The sequence below is a fragment of the Hordeum vulgare genome, unplaced genomic scaffold (genome assembly GCF_904849725.1).
Source record: "Hordeum vulgare subsp. vulgare unplaced genomic scaffold, MorexV3_pseudomolecules_assembly, whole genome shotgun sequence".
Classification (NCBI taxonomy): domain Eukaryota; kingdom Viridiplantae; phylum Streptophyta; class Magnoliopsida; order Poales; family Poaceae; genus Hordeum; species Hordeum vulgare.
Genome location: NW_025422502.1, coordinates 170,001 through 182,500, shown reverse-complemented (window position 1 = coordinate 182,500; position 12,500 = coordinate 170,001). Strand labels below are relative to the sequence as shown.

General features: G+C 44.3%; 3 protein-coding genes across 3 annotated transcripts in view; 1 reads left to right on the top strand and 2 right to left on the bottom strand.

The window, feature by feature from the left end:
- Nucleotides 1-5,996, top strand: part of LOC123418206 (NADH-ubiquinone oxidoreductase chain 5) — a 9,092-nt gene extending 3,096 nt beyond the window's left edge. Inside the window, exon 1 of the mRNA XM_045106968.1 lies at nucleotides 1-5,996. This exon is cut by the window's left edge and continues 3,096 nt beyond it. The gene's annotated coding sequence lies outside the window, so the exon portion shown is untranslated.
- A 5,096-nt stretch (nucleotides 5,997-11,092) lies between these two features.
- On the bottom strand, nucleotides 11,093-11,497 carry LOC123418209 (ribosomal protein S12, mitochondrial). Its single transcript, XM_045106971.1, has one exon. It carries the CDS (start codon nucleotides 11,495-11,497, stop codon nucleotides 11,120-11,122), a length of 378 nt encoding a protein of 125 aa, XP_044962906.1. The 3' UTR covers nucleotides 11,093-11,119.
- Nucleotides 11,498-11,541: 44 nt separating this feature from the next.
- LOC123418210 (NADH-ubiquinone oxidoreductase chain 3) overlaps nucleotides 11,542-12,500 on the bottom strand; it is a 3,053-nt gene continuing 2,094 nt past the window's right edge. Inside the window, exon 1 of the mRNA XM_045106972.1 lies at nucleotides 11,542-12,500. This exon is cut by the window's right edge and continues 2,094 nt beyond it. Coding sequence (XP_044962907.1) covers nucleotides 11,542-11,898 — 357 coding nt within the window. The 5' untranslated portion in view covers nucleotides 11,899-12,500.

The following is a 12,500-nucleotide window of genomic DNA, read 5'->3' as shown; positions in this document are numbered from 1 at the left end:
TCTAGACTTGGTGCAATCTAATCGATTATTGGGAATTGGAAGTAGTAGCTCTAGCTGAAAGAAATCCCCCACCCAAGTTAGGTAACTAATAGGCAGGCACCCCATCTAATTAGTACTTTAGAGTAAAGAAAAGACTGTTCACTTGCATTCCCGCACCTCATGAGTATCTTTCGACCGAGGATCGCCTGACATGTTCCGCTCTTGTTAAAGAAGCATATCGATCAAGTGTCAATTCGTCGGATGAGACCTTTGCTTTCCTTCCACAGGTTAATGAGCGCTATATTCGGGAAGTACAGGATACCAGAGAAACTAGCGAGTATTGGGGTGGGGGCACTACTTCAGACCGCTTTGCTTTGGACTTGCTCTACCTTATAAATTGGGAAATGGCTATCATCACATCGAGCTGTCTACTTCTGATCCATAGGAGGGAGTGAACCGTTATGTTCCTGAAGTCAGTATTGGAAACACAGGTATCCAGAGCTATTCTTTGAGCAGCATCGACCTAATTCCTATGTTTTTCCGAAGATCATTCAGGGAAGAGAAGAAGACATGGGAAAGAAGAGCACGATTGTAAGTAGGCATCAATAGATAGATATGATTGGTTGACGAAGATTGGCTTCTTGGGCCCCCGTAGGGCTATGTTGCTATGCTGCTAGAAAGAAAGGAAGAGTTCGATGTCCATCAGTTCGTGGTTTCGGAGATTGCTTACCGACTTTCATTCATATCTGAAAAGATCAAGGGTGCCGAAGTCTTCATTGATCCAAAGAAAGAAGCTGACACAGGCAAGACCTGGATGATCGAGTTATCATATTGACTTGGGTTATGCCAACTTGTGTTGTGTTTTGTAATCAGAGCTACTTGTCCTTGCGTTGCCCAAGAGAAGTCATCTTTGCTAGGCTGTTTTTCGGTTGTCTAGCCATGCGTGGGAGCGAAGATAACTCCAAACACGTTCTGGTAGATGAGGGGAGACTTGCTGTATCCATTTCCCTCTCTGGCCAATGATTTGAGGAGCTAGCATCAGATGGTCTATCGTGGCCTTTTTCTTGATAAAAACGTATAAAATGAAGCGTAGATGAGACACTGTTTAGCGAGGAACTTGTGGAAGGCTTGGGCTATCCTCGTACTCTTTGGTACTGACTCATTATTATTATGCGGCAATCATATCACTGTCTTTATCGACTCCATGCAAAACATGTTCATTGAATTTGATAGGCCTAAAATGGCTTTCATTATGACCAAAACTACTAACATGCAAAAACTGGTAATAGGCCCGCGGATCTCTCTGGTTATCAATGCTATTTTATTGTGTTCTGTAGCCTCGCTAACCACAGGCGTGGATCCACAAGAACAGAAGAAGCAACAAGATCGTGCTTCCCTGCTTTAGGAGTTTCTTCCACCGGTGTGCCTATAGGGAGATAATGACTCTCCTAAAACCCTTATTTGCGGTTAATTGTTAATTGGATCTACACTTTTGTTGGATCCACATCTTTGAAAGAAGACTAGTTTGGCACGGGCGGGCTAGAAAGACTTCGAGGATAAAACCGATCATTCAACAGATAAGGTCCTTTTGGGTGACTCTGGAGCAAATCTATAGCATCAGCCAGTCTAGCGCGTTCTAACCACTATCGCTTTCGTCTTGTAAAAGTTTAATAAATGCGACTGTGAATTAGGGCCAGTAGACTAGAACTATAAATTGACCCGGCGTCGACGCGTAGCCGCTCACCATTATGGTTCTATTGGTTCTCATCGAAGTATCTAAATGGTTCTATTGGGGTTCTCTTCGAGATATCAAAATATTATTTGGAATTTACCACCCGTGTGGAGCCTTGAATGCGACTCTAAATTGGATCAGTCACACCGGGCGATCACTCTCCTGGAGAGCTCTTATGGCTCTCATGTGATAACTAACTCGCCTTCCCTAAGTCTTCGCCTAACTCGCCTTTCTCAGAATCTTCTGAATCGGGATCCGTGGTTGCGTCTGTTGGCAGTAGCACTTCTTCATTGTATTTGTGACTTGGCTTTGTCCGTTGACATTCTAACACATTGGCATTCTAATCTTGGATTATTTCTTAATAAATTCGACCCGGAAGGCTTTTTAGCTGAACATAAGGAGTGGTGTGCGGACCCAAAGGCAGTTACCAATATATCATTAGATTAGTGAATTCCCACGCGCCAAACAGGCGTCACCACACTGCCTCCCAAAGGCTTCTTTTAGGCTTCCCCGCCACATCACACGCTTGCTTGCTTTTGCTAATCCGATCCAGAAAAAACGAACATTCTCCCACGTGCTTCGGGCCTTGCAATAGCAGTAGATGCTACAGACGTGGTGTCATTATCAGTGATTCCTCAATCGATCAGAAGAAAGGGAATATAACCTGCCCCTCATTGTCCAGGTTTTCTTTGAACAACATCGGCCGGACAAGAACAAAGGTTTTCACCTGCTTCGTCCTGGGAATTGTTCGAGCTACATTCCGTTCAGACTAGATATCCGGAATCTAGTCCTCTCTGTCCTAGCTTAACAACCGTTTTTTTTTGTCTTAAGACAATAAACCACTTCGTTTAGCCTGCCAAGAGTCGCATTCCTAACAACAGGAACATCTGAGTTTATCTCACTATTTGCATTCTTAGGTCCGGACAAGAACAAGAGGTTTTCACCATCGTCTTTGCGCTTTGCTGGAACTATGTAAGGTTTACGCTCGTGACTTCACGAGATAGTGATTCTCCTCACGACCACCATTTCATTTACCTTCACCCCGGGACTCAGGAACAACATCTTAGAACCTGTTTTATCCTCTGAACAACCAACAACAAACACTAGAATTAGAGTTATAAACCTTCCGAGATGGCTTCATCTATTGCTTCTTTGTTGTCTTTCTTATCTGGCAGATGAAAACGGGAATCTTTTTCTAGATTGTGTGAGTGGTCAGTTGTGATGGAGAACAGGGGATTCCCAATCCAAAAAAGACTGGCTTCTTTTCGAAAACTTCCATGCCAGCTATGTACCCAAACCTAGCAATTCTAGATTCTCCTAGTAAACTGCAGGTTTTTGGGTGCTAAAAAAGGAAACTTCCACGCCGGCTATGCACGGGAACCATCCGTTAATCCGTGTGAACCAAGAAGAGAAAATCGAAGCTTTTGACACGCCTGTCTAGCCAATCCAATATATATCTTTCGTATCCCTGCTAGCGTAAATGACACACTATTTTTGCGAGGAAAGTCACCTTGCAAACAAGCACGATTCCCTATGAAAGTGAAAGGCAATTTTTTCCCGGGACACAAGAAGAGTGCAGGATATATAAAAGAGAACTTGCGGAGGGCGAGACAAGTTCAGTCATGATTGCAGAATGTGAGGACTATTTAGTCATTGAAGATGAAGAGTGTTATAGTGCGTGATGATGCTTTGACTTGGGTTGTGGACTCAGGTGCGTCCTTCCACATCACACAAGGAGTTTTTCGAATCCTAGACCTGTGGCATCAATGGCTCTGTGAGGATGGGAAAGAGTAGAACGTCAACAATTGTGGGCAAGCCACCTTCACAAATGGTGCGAAACAAACACAAAAAAAAGGTTGGTGCTCGATGATGTGAGACATTCAATTCAAAAAATCTCTTGTCAGTAGTGGGCAAGCTTTATGATATTGGCCATGGCAGTTATTTTGGTGAAGGAAAATGGAAGCGAAGCGCTTCTTTGATTGTGGCTCGAGGAATAATTGCTTATAGAAAGATGTAATAGAAATACGAATACGAATGTAATCAAATTATCGACTCCGGGTCCGCCATTCCTTAATCATTCCTTAAGCTTAAATAGCCGACATTCCTTCCGCAGCTGACTCGTTCATCCCCTTCCATTCCTGCTCTATAGTAGGGGTTATGTCCCCCTTTCCTAGTGAGAGCAATACGCAATGCTGCTACGAATAGAGATAGTGCCCTATCCACTGCAAAACGGTACTCTGCTTCAACCACACGGTATGGCTCCCTCATTTCAAACCAAGCTGTAGACCGAGTAGGAAACAGCTAAAGGTTCCGGTCCAAAGGTAAGAAGATCCGTTGGTTGGAAATCCGTATCAATTGTTACTGGTTCTCCCGTTCTTGGTACTGTGTCATGTGACTCTAAAGCCCCAACTAGGCTAGATCGAGATCTTGGTCCTTGCTAGGCTTACTCGCGTAAATAACCCCCATGTCTTAGGTGTTCTCGGGGGTAAGCGAGTCAGTACAATCGGTTGCACAACCGTCCAGTCCATATCATAATTGTCATAATCAATCATATCAGTAGGTGGCATACTTGCCTGCTCAAGTCCATCTACTATGGATGTGGGCTTGGACCAAGCCATCCCCAAACACTGAACCGGATCTTGAAAACGGGACTGAACTGAATCCGACTTCTTGGTAGCCCAGTGGCTTTTGGTCCCCATCGGAAAGTGCTGAATGGATTGCTCCTTGCCCAACGACAAAAAGAAAGAAATTTAGGAGAGGATTGATAGGTTTAAGCATTCAGGGCTGGTCGCTCTTATGGATACCTGTGAGCTAGAGTCGGGAATCGAAAAGGAGACAACGGAAGCCGTACAGATCTAGTTGGGAATGCTGTTCATGCAGTGGAGAGCGTAAATGACCGGCCCTTGAGGCGCGAGTAGACTTATCATATAGAAAGGAAAGAGATAAGCGGAGGGAGGATGGTTTGATGATAGCCAAGATCTCCATCTCATTTGTCACTCTCGTATTCTTAATAGGAATCGGCAAGCAGATACAACCACTAGGCCATTGCCATTCGACTAGTCTATCAGAGTATCCTACGAAGTCAGGTCCAGTAGGCGCAGGATGCGCTAAGCCATTCGATCTTCCTGCTGGTGGTCCACCATAGAGCTCCTATGTAGCCGTTTGTTTTCTCGCTTAACTAATTTGTATGAGGCGATACAGCTGAGATCAGCCAACGGTTCGAGCACTTAGCACAATGTGCCACTTAACCGGACGAGCGCAAGACCGGGTCTACCTACCTTATGACATTTATGAAAAACGAACGTTGTATTAAGGGGTTTCTATCAGTTAGTAACAAAGCCGGCAGTATCCTTGAATTCAGGGGTCAGCTACGGGAGGTATGTCTCCATGTGTGCCGAAGAAGCGTCTATCATTATACGCTGTTTATCCAATCAAAAACTTCTTCGTTTAGTTGGTAGAACCCACGCCAATATCATATTGACTCTCTCTCGTCCAATAAGAGTTTCCGAGAGTTACTTTATTCAAATTCTCTCCTTTCCAAAGCTCCACAAGGAAAAAAGAGTAATAGGACAACAATATTGCTTTCATTTATTTTGAGTTCTTTCTTTGTTGAGATGGAAATCGACGTTCTTTTGAAAAGGGCTAGGTAGTTTGCACGCAGGCAAAACTTCTTCATGAAAGGTAAAAAATAGACTTGGATTTCATGGGTTTCTTAATGACTAGTCGTTCGTTTGAAGCCTTAAGAAACCGGCAGAGAAAGCGGCAGTTTTTTTTTTCCGAATGACCTTATTTCGAGAATCAACTAACCGACAAATCCGTAGCCCAGGTGATTCGCTGCCTCCCTCTCGCCAAAATGGGATGAATCTTCTCATGCAGCTTTTTGATTATTCAGGGCGCAGCGAAGCCAATTTCCATCAAGGCAAGGGGGTAAATAAGGGGGAAGAGGAGTTGTAACGATAGAAAAGAGAAATGACTATAAGGAACCAACGATTCTCTCTTCTTAAACAACCTATATACTCCACACTTAACCAGCATTTGATAGATTATCCAACCCCGAGCAATCTTAGTTATTGGTGGGGGTTCGGTTCGTTAGCAGGTATTTGTTTAGTCATTCAGATAGTGACTGGCGTTTTTTTAGCTATGCATCACACACCTCATGTGGATCTAGCTTTCAACAGCGTAGAACACATTATGAGAGATGTTGAAGGGGGCTGGTTGCTCCGTTATATGCATGCTAATGGGGCAAGTATGTTTCTCATTGTGGTTCACCTTCATATTTTTCGTGGTCTATATCATGCGAGTTATAGCAGTCCTAGGGAATTTGTTCGGTGTCTCGGAGTTGTCATATTCCTATTAATGATTGTGACAGCTTTTATAGGATACGTACCACCTTGGGGTCAGATGAGCTTTTGGGGAGCAACAGTAATTACAAGCTTAGCTAGCGCCATACCAGTAGTAGGAGATACCATAGTGACTTGGCTTTGGGGTGGTTTCTCCGTGGACAATGCCACCTTAAATCGTTTTTTTAGTCTCCATCATTTACTCCCCCTTATTTTAGTAGGCGCCAGTCTTCTTCATCTGGCCGCATTGCATCAATATGGATCAAATAATCCATTGGGTGTACATTCTGAGATGGATAAAATTGCTTCTTACCCTTATTTTTATGTAAAGGATCTTGTAGGTCGGGTAGCTTCTGCTATCTTTTTTTCCATTTGGATTTTTTTTGCTCCTAATGTTTTGGGGCATCCCGACTTGCTTCATTCAATAGAGAAGAGACGGACTTCCATAGAGCATAGATACCCGCTTTTGATTCGGAATACATGAGACCCGGGCTTAGAAGTTATGAGATGACAGTACCTGATAGTCATATCGACTTAAGGACATGGTTTGGGTCCCACGAGAGGAAGAAACGAAGATGTCTGGTCGTGGGACTGGTAACCTTGTCTGCTCTAGTACGAGTGATCCGGTATTCATTACATCAATTCTATCGTGTCAAATCGGGTCAAATAGCTCAGTCTTTCACTCGAAAGCCTGGCATCCGCTACCGGTCAACTACTCTTAACTCCTGGGGTCGGAATAAGCTTCCGCTTCTCAGCCATATCCATCTTCAGCTTCTCCGCCTTTCGCTGATCCACTTTCATCCGAATCAGTAGACATAGTATCCGGGTGGAATGCGGGTGCTGTTAACCGGGTTCTTCTTTTAATTTATTGCTTGAATAGAGAAGCTGCCTGCAGACGCCGCAACGAACATGTATTCACTATTGTACGACTATTCTCGTGCCTACTATCTAGTTCGAGTCAAAGCATAAAGCTTGTGCCTCAATTTAGTGCTTGCTTGCAAAAAGACATATTGAAGAAAAGAGTAGATTCTAATCAATATGGCGCCCCTGGACCCTTTTATTAAATAAAAGCGCAGTATCAAGTAGAAGTTGATTCCGGTTGAGGAAAAGAAAGCGACTTCTCCAGCACTAGCACTTGCTTGAATAAGTGCTTGCTAAGGAACCGGCATAATCAAATTGCACGTCTGCTTCCCTTGTTGGGTCCAATTGAACCCTTAGACAACACCCAAGCTTCCATAAGAGTGCGAAGTGGAAGTACCTAACAGGGCCCTATCTTATTCAAGTCTCATTTGGAGGGGATTGCAGGATTTGATCCATCGCCCCCGGTCCAAAGGACAATAAAAATAATGGTACTTCACCTTCGATTGGATCTAGCTATAATCTACGTTTGGAAGAGTCTAAAGATATGGAGCTCAAAGGCAACAGCACGAAGGAACCTTTTGATTGAGCAAGCATGCGAAGCAAGCGACAGAGACCAAATAGGCGAGATTAGTTAAGGAAACGGGGTACTTCTGTGGCTAGAAGGCTTTTTTATGATTTTAAGGAAACCTTGAGGAGATATGCTTCAGGCTTATCGATTGTCACCCATAGCCATTGCTATATCTATTATAGCTTGATTTTACTGTGGTAGATGAACACAATACTGCGGGGAAAGCTAAAAGACAATACAGCCGTCCCATGGGGTATAGGCGAACGATACATTCACCTTATTTATCTTCATTTTCTTCCGCAGCGAGCTAGTATGCCCAAAGCCGGCAGTGCGTAGGAGGTCACTGATCGAGCACTCTTGCGCCGACGAATCCGGTCTTAGATAGAATGAATAGGCGAAGAAAGGACAACCTGCTAGTAAGAAGGTTTCTTTCTGACTTATGGAAAGCCTTACCTCTTTCTTGGACACGTTTTCGCTGCGCGCCTCTATGATAAACGAAATGGCAGACATGAACAAAGCATATAGTTGGTATGACGAGATATTCTTCTTTCCCGACGGAACTACCTTTCGGCTTCGCTAAAAACACCTGGGCTATGCCTCAAAGTCTCAACACTGGCCCGGAGGAGAACACTAATCTACGCATAAATAAAATCTCTGTTCATTTTTGATTCAACTGACCGAGACTAGCAAATCAATCCTTTTGAAGCACTCAGCTTTCAGACAAGTCTTCAGACTGCCATGTTTTAGCTTACTTACCTTTGCCTGCCAACGCTAGAAAAGCTAGCTTCCTTGTTTGTGGTACCAGGAATGTGTCATCTTGATCAAGGAGTCTGGAACTCCATGCTGGGGATGTAGGAAATGCTATTCGTGCCGGTGAATCGACGAAACTATGTCCTTTTGCAGCTTTTTGTGCAATGTCATATGTCGTAAAAGAAAATGTTGGTGCAGGCTGTCTTCGTATGCTTTTGAAAAAGCAAGAATTACTACTATTTATTGACTTTATGAAAAGAAAGTAAATTGACACTTTATGTCTCTCTTTCGAAATTGAAACTTGAAAATAGTAGGAAACGGAAAGCAAGAACGAAGTAGGCGAGGAAAGGCATACATAGGTCAGAAAAGTATGCATGGTCGTCACGGGTAAGGATTCTCATTCCAGCATTCTTGGGTCTAGTTTTGTTTGGACTTGGGCTTAGATGTAGTGGGTTCTTGGGCCACTGCTTTACCTTTATCAACCTTAGAAGGAGCATTAGTCTTTGACACATCAATCAACCCGGCGTAGGAGCATGGGATTTGGACACATCAGCACCAAACCTGTTGTTGAAGTCGAGTATGAGCTTCTATTCTATCCAATCGAAAGAAGAAGCAAAGGCTTTTCGCCTTATCTTTGCATTTAAGTTCTCGAAAGGAGAATCGGAGGCTTTACACCTATCTTTTCTACTTGCTTTTCGTTTTCTAAAAACAAGAGATCTAGGAAATGAAAGGAATTCATTATCGATAAGCTGTGGGTAGAACAGCACAACGATAGAAACATGAGGAAAATCGTCTTCATCAAGAAGATATTTAGCAATTTTTTCTATTTTCTAGGCGGAAGAGATAAAATAAATATTGTTACTGGGCTAGGATGTTCATTTGGGAAGGATCTCGGATGAAGCTCCAGAGTTCTTGACCAGTGGAGTCAAGTGGAGAAGGCGTTACTTGATAGGAAAGCAGATTTTTTTTGCAGGAATTGTTGTTGTTTCAGCGCGGTAACGAAGGATGTCTTTCTACCTGCACTTGACCCCGGAAAGTTGTGGTGTTTTCTATCTTAGAGGATTAACCACGCCTTTATGCAAAGGCGATGCCGAAGAACATAAGCGGTTGTTTAAAGCAGTGGCGGCGCATCCGCCTCTATCCATCACCAGAGTCTTTCTAGGTTTGTTCAATATCATTTATATGTCATATGTCAAGGGCTAAATATACGGTAGCCGATTATATACTCCGCGTAGGGCGAAGTTTGTCCCAGTTGGTAGTTATATATAGGTATAGCTGGAGCCCTAGACAGTCTAGCCATATACCATATCATGGGTTGTGGGCTACTCTGGAAGGAGTGGTGACCCAGCGCGATAGGTTGCTTTTACTATTACAAGACTGGCTTCCTGGTCAAGTCAGCCTCCTTGAGTTTGTCTTACGGACGGAGTGGGCTTTTCCCCAGGGGGTCTAGTTTTAAGGCAAGTAGGCCTATTGAGATGCATATAACTTTTCATCTTATCACCCCGCCTAGCGACTTTGCAAGCATTAAAGGCTAGGCACCTAACAGCGGTTATTCCTCCAACAGGTTATTCTGGGTTACGCTAAACCTTCAAGCCTTTTACCAGCAGATGAATACTTAATCTATCCCCTCTGCGCACGGAAAGGGAAAGCTACTCTTCAAGAGTATATGCCGAAAATCCTATGTTTGGAGTGACCATGAACACACTGCTTGAGACCCTTCTTTCGTGAGACAGTTGTGATTCCGCTTTCATGTTTTGGATTGAGCTTTGTCACTCTTTCTATGCCTCTTTCTTTTTCTTGGAGGACAACACACACGCGGCGCTAAGGTTCCCGTGGCAACTGAACTAGGATTCGAAGCCAGGATGAGCGGATCTACCGCTCCAGGTCCTTTCCTATTCTTATACTAATATGTGTAAGTTCCTTGCGTTTAGAACTAGAACGTGAGGCATAGTAATGGCGCATGTGTGATATTCTATTGATCCTGTTTAGGCTGCTTTAGGAAAGCACTCAAGCAGGAATGGATAAAATGTCTTCTGCTGCAATCCTAACTGCAATGGCCCTCGCAGCTTTAGTGCAACAAGCCGATCGAAAGCACTCATCTTTATCGACTAAATGCTTTTTTGTCTCTTCCTCACTAAACGCCCGCTTCCTGGCTCCTCCCTCTTTGCCTAGCGGTTAAGTAGATAGTAGGTCCCCCCCTGGCCCCGCAACCAAGAGTCACTCGTCGAAAGCTGACCAGGAAGACAATAACTGCTATTTCAAGAAAGCATGGTTGGAGTTCTTCTATTGACGAAGGGAAGAGGACGGTCTTACTTTTCAGAGATACCTGACTTATTAGTGGACTGGTCATGTCATAGCGGAAGGTCAGAGGTGGGAAACAAGGAAACAGAGGAAATGCTTACTGGGACATAGCCTTCGGTACGAGTTGAAGGGAAGAGGTTTGATTGCTAATAAAATGAGTGGAAGAGCTGCTCGGTCAAAGGCATTCTCTCAAGTAGCAAAGGCAAGACGGAAAAGCAGGAATGAAGGTTGCTAGGTACCGCTCCGTGGTAACATCTATCGATTCCGCTATCGGGAAAGTCTGGCAAGGGGAATATCTGGCTGAGGAATTAGAGGAACTTTGGTAGCACTCGGGGACGGAATCAATCAAAGAACTTAAGAAATTGCCCATACCGACAGCAGCTCCCGCTTTAGAAAAAACCCTATCTCATCAGGCAGGTATACCTGACCCTTTTTTAGCTAGTTTCGGGAAAGCGGTAAGTTAAGTAAGTCAAGCCCTTCTAAGCGAAGAATAGCGGAGAGAAATGGTAACGTAATAAGGGAAAGGGAGCTAGCTGCTTCCATATCGCCCCCAAAAAAGAACCAAAAAGTTCCAGAGGCATCTTCCATTCATTTCGATTTAGGTCTTTCTGCACCATATTTAGATCTTCCCTTTCTACGATCCGGAATTCCCAGCAAATCCTTGACTCCTCGAATACGATGGGATTTCACACCTGGCGAATCTTTCACTCTACCTCCTCTGACTAAGACTATAGAATGTTCCTGCGAATTATGACCTTCGCCTGGAATGTGAGCAAATATATCATGTCGATTGCTCAACCGTACTTTTGCTATCTTACGTAGAGCTGAATTAGGTTTTTTCGGTGTTCTCGTCGAAACACGCAGGCATACTCCTTGCTTCTGGGGACATTGATCCGAAGCTCGAGTACGGTCCGTGCGCCGTTTTTCTTCTCTACCATGACGAATCAATTGATTTTTTGTAGGCATCCCTCTTTCCTATGTCCTTCCCCCCTTTGCCCTTTCAAAAGTGGTTACTCCCGATCCGAAGCACCCCTTTTCCATTCATAGAGAGATCCAATCGTCAAAATCAATAAAAAGGCCATCATGGACCAAGATCCAAACAGATCAATCTTGTTAGGAGGTACTGCCCAAGGAAAAGAAAAGGTGACTTCCGGATCAGGGATAATAAATAAAATAGGAACCGGATAAAATCGTATATCGAAACGACTTCTGGCATCACCGGAGGGATCGGAACCACATTCGTAGGCCGACAATTTTTCTGGATAGGTCGAACTATTGGAAGCAAATGGAAAAGGAACACCGAGTGGAATCAAAGAAACTAGCGGACTGATCACTAAATAGATACAAATAGGTGCAAATTCCGACATCACCAAAGCCCACTTCGTTCTCTCGCTCTCCTCGCGGCGCTCCTTGCTCGCGGAGCGGCATACCGAAAAAAAGACGCTCAGATGTGGATTCGAACCACTGAAGGATTTCAAGGGCAATGCCCCTTGCTCTTCCCACTGAAACAAGAAAAAAAGGATTTGCAGTCCAGCAAGAAAACGGATGCGCTAACGCGCAACGGCTTTCGCGCTAGTTGCTCAATCCGTTGCTTGTTTTGCTCTAACCAGCTGAGCTACCAGAACCACTTGCCTAAAGTCTCTTTTCTTCATCTATGAGCATCCTACCTGCAGTGGAGGAGCTTGCTCAAGAACCGAGAGCCGGCCAGGGACTGGACGGCCCTCGTTCGGGAAGGTCTTCTTCGCTATAGACGCCACCAAGAACAAGAAAGGGGCGCTCCGCTCCTAGTCACTAAGCAGCTATTCTGTCCGACGGCGGACTCCATCAATCTGAGGTTCTTTCTCTCACGTAATTTCGCCCGCCCGTTCTACTTCCGTGCCGGAGGAAATGGGATTCGAACCCATGATACAATCTTCTTGTATGTCGATTTAGCAAACCAATGCCTTAAGCCACTCAGCCATACCTCCAA

Excerpts from the sequence above, each read along its gene's own strand:
- LOC123418209 (XM_045106971.1), bottom strand. The coding sequence starts at position 11,497 with ATGCCTACAAAAAATCAATTGATTCGTCATGGTAGAGAAGAAAAACGG.